At 49.3% G+C, this 11,575-nt stretch overlaps 4 protein-coding genes across 4 annotated transcripts; 1 reads left to right on the top strand and 3 right to left on the bottom strand.

The window, feature by feature from the left end:
- Positions 1-319: 319 nt before the first annotated feature.
- On the top strand, positions 320-1,286 carry FPRO_04647 (uncharacterized protein; the record flags this gene model as incomplete). The annotated part of the gene is made up of 2 exons (XM_031230181.1): positions 320-521; positions 589-1,286. 2 exons carry the CDS (start codon positions 320-322, stop codon positions 1,284-1,286), a joined length of 900 nt encoding a protein of 299 aa, XP_031080343.1.
- A 349-nt stretch (positions 1,287-1,635) lies between these two features.
- Positions 1,636-2,585, bottom strand: FPRO_04646 (related to tRNA 2`-phosphotransferase; the record flags this gene model as incomplete). Its single annotated transcript, XM_031230180.1, has 2 exons — positions 1,636-2,301; positions 2,370-2,585. The coding sequence occupies 2 exons, from the start codon at positions 2,583-2,585 to the stop codon at positions 1,636-1,638; spliced, it is 882 nt and encodes a 293-aa protein (XP_031080342.1).
- Positions 2,586-3,584: 999 nt separating this feature from the next.
- Positions 3,585-7,273, bottom strand: FPRO_04645 (uncharacterized protein; the record flags this gene model as incomplete). Its single annotated transcript, XM_031230179.1, has 2 exons — positions 3,585-5,477; positions 5,675-7,273. 2 exons carry the CDS (start codon positions 7,271-7,273, stop codon positions 3,585-3,587), a joined length of 3,492 nt encoding a protein of 1,163 aa, XP_031080341.1.
- A 2,517-nt stretch (positions 7,274-9,790) lies between these two features.
- FPRO_04644 (uncharacterized protein) lies at positions 9,791-9,998 on the bottom strand (the record flags this gene model as incomplete). Its single annotated transcript, XM_031230178.1, has 2 exons — positions 9,791-9,879; positions 9,968-9,998. 2 exons carry the CDS (start codon positions 9,996-9,998, stop codon positions 9,791-9,793), a joined length of 120 nt encoding a protein of 39 aa, XP_031080340.1.
- Positions 9,999-11,575: the final 1,577 nt, after the last annotated feature.

Genomic DNA, 11,575 nt, shown 5'->3' with positions numbered 1-11,575 from the left:
ATAGCAGTTAAAACCGATCAATCTAAGCTGTACTGCCGATGAGGCCTGGTTGCCTTGTTGGGAGCCTACTGTATGTACTTCGCTTTTGCGATATTCCAAAAGGCATCCATTCTTCACTACCTCAAGGCTTCGCCAGGTCATGAATCACAGCTATAAATTCCAGGCCCAGCTCTCCACCTTTCTTCCTTTGCTTCATGTAATTCGAGCTCCTCACCTCCCCCCATCTTCTCATCTCATCGTTTGTCATTTCATCACACTCCGCCTAACTACACCTTCAACACCCAAACACTGCATCGACCAAAAACACATCCAAAGCACAATGGCGTTTCACGGCCATTCAACTGTCCGTGGTGGTATCCCTTGGGATGAGCTCATAAAGTTCGCTGAGGAGAAAAAAGCCGAAGAAGCAAAGACGGGCCATCCTGCGCAGCTTAACAAGCAGCAGATCACCGCCATCTCACAACTCATCGAGCTTGTTCATGAGATTGAAGTGGAAGACTTCTGGGTCGCCGACTTGAATCGTGAGTTTCCCCGCCAAGCATGAACCTCATCTTTCATACCAAACTCCTAACCATGATTATTTGCCAGAGTACTGTCAACAGAACAAAATCCCAACTCCTCAGTTCACTCAAGAGACCTTCAGTCAGCAAGTCTATGGGATGCCTTTTCCTCGATCTCGTGTCTTCTGTAATCTTCCTTCTGAAAACACCAAGTTTCCCCAGGAAGGCCGTGGCTACGAGACTGGTCAACAGGTTCCGACTTTCAAAAGGGTTCAAAAAGCTAAAAACTTTGCTGCCATGCATGCACTCAGATACCTCCGCATGGAAGAGCCGGTACCTCGAGGCAGCAAGAGAGCCCCTCCAAGTACACAAGAGTCTCCTGCGCATGCTAGGATCAAGACAGAGGAGGACAACTCGGATGGCGGTGTCTTCATGGCTACACCTCTTCGTTCAGGCGATCACAGCGTCCCAACTAGTACCCCTCTGGCTTCTGCCCCCACCCAGGGCCCTACCGTTCGTGAGCGTGTCGCTGGTCTCGGCGAGCGCATGGGCTTCGGTATTCCCGAGTACTATATCGAGCAAGACAACGAGAAAGAAGATACTTGGAAAGGGCGTCCTATTTTCAGGCATGATGGGCGGATTCCGGAGGACATGGGCGTTGTAGAAGGGATCGTGGGAAGACAGAAAGCCGAGATCTTGGTCGCGGAGAAGGTGCTTGAGTGGCTGGAGAAGGAAGAGAAGAACAGAGGCGACCAATATTCGAGCGTCATGGATTCGACCTCCTGAGTGGTGCTTTATGCCTCACTTTCACGGTCTTGCCACTTAGGCTCGAGGTTCAAAGAGACTTGAAACCTGCAATGGATATAAATTCAAAAAGCCAAGCTTATTAGGCTTACTGCACCGAGGCTGGTCTAACTCTATTATTGATAGCCGATTTGTTATGGGCTCTTTTGCTCCTATGTAGGCGATAGTGTGAATCGAGTTGACTAAAATGAAGATTCGACCAAGTGGATGTCGTTGAGTCATTGTAATAATTCTGTCTCCAGTGACGGTTACGTGCATCAAGATAGTCCTAGTATGCCGCCAAATCAAATTGTCTCTATAAACCAGACGCTTTTGGGATGATTCCTGATATCTACGAACCTCGGCGTCTACCACCCCTTCCTCCTCTTCCTCCACCCTGTCGGGGCCCCTTTCCAAGCGGAGGACTTATCTTCAAGCCAGCTGGTAGATCAGAAATCCACTGACCGTCTTGCCACAGTACCCCAACATCGACCTTGCGGCCCGTCACCAACTTGAAATACTTGGTGCTCAAAACCCCCTGCTCGTCGCCCTCCGTCAGCAACACTCCATTGTCACTCAGCCACCACTTCACGCCATCCTTCAGGCTTGCTTCAACATCTATCTCGATAATCAGCTCTGCATCTTTACGCATCCCGCTAACGACGCCTTCCTCGGGCGTTCCAGTTGAACAGTGGACGTGATTACGACTCATGGGCATGAGGCCGCCGGACTCGACGATTCGTGGCCAAAAGTAAAAGAAGGAGCCGTGAAGGACACGCTCAGGGACGTTACCGTCCTCTAGTGTGACGGGCGCCAGAAGAGCTGCTGACTCAAGCTTAATGGAGTGACCTTGGTTGGCACGGATGAGATAATCGGCTGGGGTGGTAGATTTGGTATCTAGGGAAGGGTTCTTGACGGGGTTGGGCTTGAGTGTAAACCGTTGCTTGTCGTTGGAAGTGACAATGGACTGGATGTCGTCGAACGTGACCTTTAAAGATCGCAAAGGGCCCCAGGCGAGCTGCATGAGAGAATTAGCAAGTGTTGTTAGAAGGATGAATATTCAAGGCGGATTTAGGTCCCCCGTACCACAGCATCCAAGGGCGCGTAGCCTTCATCGTCGAGTTGAATGCCAGCATTAGCTGCTTGATGTCTCAAGAGCTTGGACAAGGCCTTCGACACCTGCACCTCTCTTCCATGGCCGCCGCCACCACCACCGTCTTTCCCTCGTCCCCTATCTCCTCTTGATCTCGGGGGCCTGATCTGCATCTTGTCCTCAACATCGAAATGAGCCTCGTCAGCCATGATGCCGTGTTTGCGTTGTGAAAATAAGGTGTGATGGTGTGGTTGATGTGCAGTGAAACAGTTCTGAGGTAGAAAACGTGGCTTGATGGAAGTCGAAAGGATGAGAGGGAAAATGCTTCTTTTTAATATTTTAGGTGTTGCGATAGAAGACATTAGTCGAAGTCCCATTCACTCACTCAAAAGATATGAATTCTTGGGAGAATCCAGTGGGGCCGACCTTATAGACGGCATGCCTCACCAGCATCTCCCGTTTCGGCCTGACTCAGCCTCTACGTTAGTTACCTCCTAGGTAGGGGGTGCTAAGTCTGCCTCAACTTCATCCGTGTCCATGTAGCCAAGCAGACCAGTCGCAGCGAGAAATAACATACACATTGAGTCTTTTAACAGACTCAGATCCACCAGGCACTCTAGCGCAAAGTTGTTGCTTAAACTTTGGTACTGCCACCAAATAAATGGCATGCGTCCGTTTGTTTCACCTCACAAGCCTCTTACAACGACATCACCAAGGTCAAAATCAAAGAGAGGGTAACAAAGAGCCGTCATACGCGACCAAGCCACATCATACATTAAAATAAATCGGTATCCACATGCTTATCCTGATGTCTTTTTGACTGCCAACCCGATACAAAGCAGATATAAAGCCCAGGCTGTCTTGTTTCTTGCGTGGTCGCTCCTCGTGCGCCGTTTTCAGAAAGCAAACCTCCTCCCAAACACCATAACACTGTCCTCCCTGCAAAGACGCTGTCCTCTCAAGCAAAATGAGCTTGTCTACAGACAGTGTATGTACGTCAAACAAGAACGATAATGTAATTTGTCATCCCCAACAATCACCATGAATCATTCGGCCGAGCCGGATAAGATTCAATGGAGGGAACAGGAAAAACAAGCTGTTTCCCATGCAAACATAAAAGTATATAAATAGCAACGTCCGGCGCTCGAAACGTAATGTATAGGTAGTTGTACAGTCGTTAAATCAATCAAAGTCATTGGTCATTGGTATCATCTGTAGCTGCCAGCAGCTGCAGAAGGATTGGCGGACGCAATGCTGTCCCGTTTGGGTCTTCTGATCATACTGCTGGTCCGATTGACCATGGTTGTTTGCCCAAGAGAGGTGTAGCGTTGTGCACGCTCTTCAGCAAGTTTGTCAACAGCCCCATGACCGTGTTCTTGCTGTGCCGGTCTCTCCATGTATCTTCGAGGCGGTGTTGCTGTGTTAACTGATGGCGTCGCAAGCCTAGACACACCGAGATTCGACGAAACAAAACGCCGCCGCGGGATGGCAGATGTGGTATCAGCTGATGGTGAGTATTGCTGCTGCTGCTGCTGCTGTGGTGTTTGATCCTGCGTCACAACTCGAATCGTACTGCCAAGATCAGTAGGTGCTCGAGAAGGCGCTCGGAACCTTGATTCTTCATCGCCTTCTTCACCAACCGTGTTTCTACGGTTGCGGACGAATAAAGATGTTCTACGGCCTTCATCAGGCTCCTCAGTACCAGCTCTTCTGGTTCTTAGAAGAAGCGATGACTTCCTGCCTTCATCAGGTTCTTCGGTACCAGCACGGCGAGATCGGGAAACCAAAAGAGAAGAACGCCGATTCGAGATCGGCTCGATCGGTGTCGATGGTATCGAGTTGGACACACGTGATGTAGTAGGTAGAGAACTACCGTTAAGAATGTTGAGTCTTCTCTCTTCAAATTTGGACAGAGTCCTGGGACTGGTAAGATGTTCCTTGGCGGCACCCTGATCGTTTCTCCCAATACTCTGTCGCCGTTGAGAAAAGCCACTAAAGGTTTTACCGATCGTCGGGGTAGTTGGCGCGTCATTCTGAGCAGGTGGTGGGACTTCGATTGACTGCCGCGGTACACGTGTCTGGGTAGCGTCCTCACCCAATGCGAGGCAAAGCTCCGTTAAGCTGCGACACACACTCTCGGCCTTTCGTCTCAGTTGGCGATCAGTAACAGTTGCGTTAGAGCCTATCGTGCTGGCGCCGCTCGAAATGGGGCCAGGTAGGCCGGGCGTTCCCATCATGGAAGCGAGTGCCATGGCATCGTTAGCAGCAGACTCTAGTGCCTGGTAAACTTCCGTGTCGAGTAGAACCTTGGACTTAGCAAGGGCAGATTGAAGGATGGAATGTGACTCTCGGTGGTGGGAGGACGTGGTGCTAACGGCGTCGGCATTCGTGTTCTGATGACCATTCTCAACTCGCTTGGGAGAAGAAGACATAGTTGTGGCTGTAGTAGTCGCCGTCGGCGGTCGGTCGTCTGATAATCTCGATACTGCGGCGCCGGAAGTCGAAGGCAGCTTACCAGTCAGTTCCAGTCGATGTATTCTTGATTTGAGGTCGTCTAGTTCGTCCCATACCGTGGAGGGGGCTGTATTCGACAAAGTCGATTCCGTTCCCTCAGCCCCGTTGCCAGCCTCCTGATTTGCTTGACGTTGGAAATCGAATGACCGGACTAGAGGGGAGGAATTGTACGTCTTGTTGTGGCCATGACCCATGAACTTGTACGCAGAGCCTCGGTTTTGCCCACTTACATTGTTGTCCGTGACAGAGGATCTTCGACGAGAATACATGGAGTTTTCGGAACTAGGTTCCTGAAAAACTATCGATCGAGGTGTGACGGGGGACGGGCGCATGGTTGAGGTCGAGCCTCGCAGACGTCCTGTATCTTCTCCAGGATGCGCAGATGCTGCTTTTTCTCGTGGCAGTGCGCGATAAGTTGACATGCGAGAAATTTCAGTGGCACGGTCGTCTTCGTAGCCTCTTGATCGTGACCGCGCAGTGTCTTGTTGGTCAGAAAGCCGGCGCCGAACCCTGGGAGGCGAAGTAGGCTGATGTATAGGGACTACGGAGGATAACGGTCTTCGATGCGTAAATCGCGTTGATCGTGACTAGGTATGCAAGTTAGCCTCAGAGCTAGGACAGGTCAAAGTCGAGTTATATCTCCAGAAGCAAGCAATTGAGTACGTGGTGGGTACAGAAAAAGTTCCGCGCAGCCCGAGTGACCATGCGCCATACACAGCGCATAGCCGGCATCATAAAAAATGGCGAGGGAGACAATAAGATGTGATAGAAGGAGTGAGCTTACCACTACGCTGCGGGTATCTTCTTGGGATTGCTCATCTGTTTGACGCTGGGAAGTTTCTTCCCTGGCAATCTTAAGAAAAACGTCGCCAGTATCTTCATTATCGAAGGCGCCACGGCGGCTTGAGGCTAAAGGAGCTGACCGAAGTGCATCATCATTACCCCTGCCCTCCAAGGCGCGCAGTGTACGGTCATGGTTAGTGTCTTCGACTTCGTCGCCAGAGTCGTGGAAGCGCGGCCTCGAATTCATATCGAGAGTGAGGCTCTTGCGGGAGCCTGAAGATCGGAATGATCGAATTGGGGGAACACGAACAGCAGTTGACGGCGATGAATCAGTGCTACTATTGGAGGTGAGAGGCGGTCGGTACGAAACGGGAGGGCGATGGGAGGCAGATGCTCGCCTCTCATCTGAGTTGGTTCTGGACAGCGTCTTGGGCAAAATTAATTCGCGTTGGCCAGACGGCGATTGCTGAGGTGAATTGTCACTTGAGGAGGGCCAAGTGGATTGACCTTCTTGAGCGGCTTCGATGGCTTGGAGGCGCTCAGAGTTCAAAGAAGGTGGTGGGCCAGTGGAAGAGGTGCCAGCAATCGATCTTCGCGACACCAGTGGTCGCCGAGTTCGAGACTTGGAGGTTGGAGGAGCAGGATGCGGGGAGATCGCGTCAGGTGCATGTGCTTCAAAAGATGCGGGACGCTTAACCCCAGGCGAGAGTTGGATCACCGATGACAATGGATGAACCGAGGACGTCTTGGAATTGGTTTGTGAGAGCAGCGTGGTGTCAGATTCATAGGATGACTTGGATTCGTTGGGCTGCGAGAATGAAGATGCCGTGTTCGTTGATGGGTCTTTTGGCGCAGATGCAGATGCAGGCGCAGATGTTAATGCAGAGACAGCGTGTTTTTCGTCGCAGTGATGCGTTGTCGGGTGAGAAGTGTGAGAATGGGTCGTCGCGAGAGTTGCTGGTGCTGTGCCAGGGTCGGGCGCTGTCAATAGCCCACTAACAGTAGCGCTCGGGGGGGGCACTGGGCCTGGGTCTGCTGATACAGGTGATACTGTGGTCGGGGCGACTGAGACAGTCGGAGTAGTAGTGCTGGGGTCTGAATTGGGTGAGACAATCGGCGGCACAATTGAAGACTGCAGAGGAAGCGCCACTGATGCACTATTCAAAGTATTGGCGAGTGGTGAGGTTGGTGTTGAGGCTGATGCCGTTGCCTTTGCCGACGCCAATGTAGTCGGTTTGTGGTCAAGGTAATCGTCGGTGCGGCCGTCCTTGTTATTGTTTCTCGAATCGAGATTTTGGTTTCTGTTATGGTTGTACTGGTTGCTGCTGCTAAGGGACAGGGGGTCACCCTTATGAGCTAGGGGCACGCTTCCACAGCTACTGCTTCGCCGGTCAGTGAAACGGAAAGCGGGCAACTTGGAAGAACTGTGGCTTTGCCGGTGCGAGTCTGCGTGGGCAATGACAGTAGATGAGGAAGCGTCAGATTGGAGATCAGCTGTGGCCATAGGGAAAGGCATATTCCCAGACGCAGGCTCCTGATGCTGATGCTGACTGTCAGGGCCTGGCTGGCCCGCACTGGTGAAACCGCCTTTTACAGTCATGGTCTCGGCCGCCGGAGCATTAGAGCATCCCAGCAAGTGCTTGCACACAGATACGACGTCAATGGACTGCGAAAAGTCTCGCAGGTTCGCCGCGGGAGAATTTCGTTGAGGAGGATTGGTTTCGCACACGATATCCTGATGAGTTGAGAAGGCTTTTCAACTGAGAAAATGTCCAAGTCGTCACGTATTAGTTATTACAATGATTGCATGCGGCAGTGGTCGTCTCAGTTTTGGGTCGTCTCCTAGAAAAGAACAATGGGCTAAGACACTCGAATGCCTATGACTCGAGAGGCCTTGGATTTTGGCGGTTGGTTGTCAGAGCGGCGTCCTTGGAGCGTGCGAAACGGGTTCCTCCGAAACGAGCGAAAAGGATCAAAGAAACGTCGTCGAGGAAACCTGGGGAAGTGAAGTTTGCAGAGATTGAAACAAAGAGAGGAGCCGAGGGTTTGGGTTGCTAATACGATATTATGATGTGAGCTGAAACCGCGGGAATTAAGTACGAGAGTGATGTTGGCAGACACAAGGAAAGAAAGAAGATGAAGTCGGTGTAGGTGAGGGGACGAGTATGCCCAAGCTGCCCAATAAAGAGGAAGACGATGGGAACCCAGACGACGTGTCCGTCCAAGAGCAATGGATGGGATTGAGGAAAAGACTGAGAATGAGAATGAGACCAGGAGAAAAGGTAGGTAGAGAGAGCAAGGCAAAGGCGAGACAAAGAAGAGGAGGAGTTTCTAAAATGTTTGAATAACTACTAAGTTAGTAGTTTGGCCTCGCCAGACGAGAGGGGACGAGAGGAGCAAGACGTCGACAAGGGCTTTAAGATCCAGGATGGACGGGACGGTCCCTTTTTCGATCCAACAACAGCAAGCAATGGATGGATGGATGGCAAGCAAACTAAACAGGGGACCTACTCAAGAGCAGAGATTTAAAGGATGAAGGCACACGGTTAAACTCTTGGCCTCCTTGTCATGGATATAAAACACTGCCGATGAGTGGTAGAAACTTTGTTTATATGATGGGCTATTAAGAAGGAAAGGCCTCAATCACATCTTCAAATGCAGCCATGGTCACCAATTGCTGAAACATCCATATCAGCACACGACGATATCATCGTTTGCGTGCGTGCTTCATTGACTCGCTTGAATCTGCGAACCCTGGCAACCAGAGTGGAATCGCTGGATGCAGTTCTCGCACAAACGAGACCGGAACCATCTTTCTGGCTTGCAGCAAGTACATCAACAAGCCTGGTCTTTTCTGACAAGGAACAAGGGGCAGGGGACAAGGGGACGTTCGTTTGTTGGATCTGCAATTGAGACTTTGAGGGCATGCTCCCGGAGCCTGCAGCGAACCTGGACGCCGTCGTTCATTGACATTGACATCTGATGCTGTGTTGCAGTAACCGACAAACCATCTGCTGCATTGAGGCACACCCGGCAGTTTCTGGAGTACAGCCTACCACGCGCACAGGTACATAACGCATACCTACCTTAGGTAGTCACCTAAGGTACTAAGGTACCTTACCTCAGGTCGGTAGTCTACCTTATGAGCAATGTTCATGCCCCTTTTCCCAGCATATGCTCTCCGTTTATACATATCACATCACTTTGCTTCTCCAGACATGGTATCCGTGATGTGTCAGTGTCTGTTAAAGATAACAGTTATACTACTAACCTTACGGGCCGCAGATGTATCATTCCCGCGACTGGCCTGAGCTTCGTCTCGTCTTGTCCTTGGGTGATTGGGCCATTTCGAATTACGGCTAAGCATGCCTCCTAATCCTCAGTCTGAGTCTCAAACCCAATCCCTTTGCGGATATCGGCTCCCCCATCGTCCATTCGGGAATGCAACTCACCTCCCTTGTCGTCATTTATTTAGTGGTAGAGCATAGACCACCGTTGAAATCAACCACCCGATGACCTAACGGTAAACGGATGTCGGATATGGTAGCAAACCCATGCACTAGGGGCCAGCCCGTGGCTCGAGGAGGCTGGTTCAGCTCAACGAGGGATAGCCGTAAACACCACAGCCCTTAACTTATCTCCATCCTGGTGCTGAAACAGAGGCTCTCTGGGGTTGCGTTGCATCGCGCCACTCTCATCCTTCGATACTGACATTTTTGACGCAGTGTCAAGGGGCACAAAGCAAACATAAAATAAGCTGGTTGGTTATTATTAAATAAGCTGTCATGTTTTCATCTCGAGCCATAATTTCTAAGGCGCGTTCGCTTCGCATAAGTGTCTCTTAGCATGATATGTGTATACTGAACTGCTATGATCAATGGTTTCAGTACCACGTAGCGCGGAGTTCCACATGGCTAGCAAACGGCCAAGGAACAAGTCCCTGTTGACGCGAACCATTCTCGCCTCGCTCAATTTCTGCTCCCTCTCTGTTGTCGCCATATGTAGTAGTTGAGGCGAGCAAGGGTGTCCCCTTGTCCAATCCTCTGAATACCCTCAACGAGCGCTTTCCTCCTCGTAATCGACGGCTCGCCTATTATTCCTGCAATATAAAGGCTGGCTAGCTGTTTTGCTGAAGGTGCAGATCTATGTATTTTTGCTTCTTCCTGTCCGCGGGGTTGAAGCCCTCATCCATTGCATTGGAAAGGACTGTGTCAGGAGCGAAAGTTGCTATTAGGACAACAGCACCTCTATCGTAACTTTCTTAACTTGTAAAGAACCTATTAAGAGGTCTTACTCGTCTTGTTGTGGTCGTTTTGCTTTGCCATGGTGCCTCTGGCGTCCTCATGTTAAAGTGTAAGTCTAACGCTGAGACAAAGAGACCTAGGATACGGATCCTCATTAATGCCATAGGCCAATTTCACTCTATTTATATCTAATACTCGGTCCATCTAGCTACATATAATATTCCTTTTACATTTTAGGTCCGTTTGGTGGTGTTGTTGATAAACTCAATGAGGGAGAAATCCAACAAGACGGACTAAGCACTTCAAGTGCCCCGAACAGGGAATAGCATGGAGATGTATAGCCGAAGGGCATTCACCTGTCTACTTCATCCATTCATGTCAGTGGTCCTTCGGTGCTCTTGTCGTAATATTAGACAGATAGAGGTAGAATGGTAGTTTCTACCCCTTGAAGTATCAATTTCCCGTGTTGCTTCGAAAGTACTAACCTATGCAGCTGTGCTCTTTGATGCAATACTACTATATATGGTAACTAGGCTCGATTAGAGCTTAACGACAGTCTTGGTTGTCACTTGATACATGTTTTCTAATGCTCAGATTGTGCATGTAGAGATTGCATATCACATGTGACGCTCTTCTTGAACTGTTGATATCGCTTATGGTTTGTGTGGTGGTATAAATGTCTGATTGTGGTTAATTGTTATTTCTGTCACAGGTGTGATGTTTCCATTCAAACAATACCAGCACGCATCAACAAACTCCAAAACCCTTCTCAATTACAAAACAGCTCTATTTAGCAAGAACAATACCGAGCTAAAGCATATATGTTATAGCTGTAGTGTTCCAGGCAACAAATACTGGATAATGAAAAGAAAATTGTGTAGCTTACCCTAAACGCAGATGATATTGGGAATATCATAGATACATAAGGACTAAGTAATGTCAATAAATATCTGTCTTAACTATCATACCAAACATAGTATATATAGAATCATATGCCCCCAGTTTAAACCACTGCTTCTTCACTGATATCACTTTATCTGTTCTTAGACGCAAGGTCGATTGGTCACGTGCCAGGCGGTATTAATACTGTTTGGTCAAGGCAGCAATTGCGCCACTGAGGCAGATGAACCTTATAAAATTCTGACTTCTGAGATACGGGCCAACTATAGGGGCCTTATTGTTTAAGCCTTTGTATGAAAAGTTAAAAGCTCGATGGCCTCATAAGGCTGACGGCAAGGGGGAAAAAAAATAGAATTGTATGCAAGGTAACTTCGAAAGCATTCTCAAGAAGATAAAGTGTTATAATGTGTCTCTGCCATGAGTTGCCTTGATTGCCTAGCCTGGCGTAAGTCAACACATGAATGATTATGGTGACCAAGAAACAGAAGATAAATTCTGTAACACAACTCCAGCTCCATGTATCGTTCAATTAGCATCGTCTCCCCCTGACCGTTGAATTTCTAGACTGAGACAGAAGTGTATTTAGAGACCCATAACCTCCATGGCAATGGCAGAACTCACAATAACCATGTATGATACTAATGCTGTAGACCAAATTTAACACGAAGTTGTTCATACTGGCGTGAGTTATTGGTATCGACTAAACCCAACAAGGAAACATAAAGGCCCTATCTGCTTATGTACATTAACTTAGTTGT

This window comes from Fusarium proliferatum (assembly GCF_900067095.1).
Source record: "Fusarium proliferatum ET1 genome assembly, contig: FPRO_scaffold004, whole genome shotgun sequence".
Classification (NCBI taxonomy): Eukaryota; Fungi; Ascomycota; class Sordariomycetes; order Hypocreales; family Nectriaceae; genus Fusarium; species Fusarium proliferatum.
The sequence above is the reverse complement of the archived record's forward strand: the minus strand, read 5'-3'. Positions and strand labels throughout refer to the sequence as shown.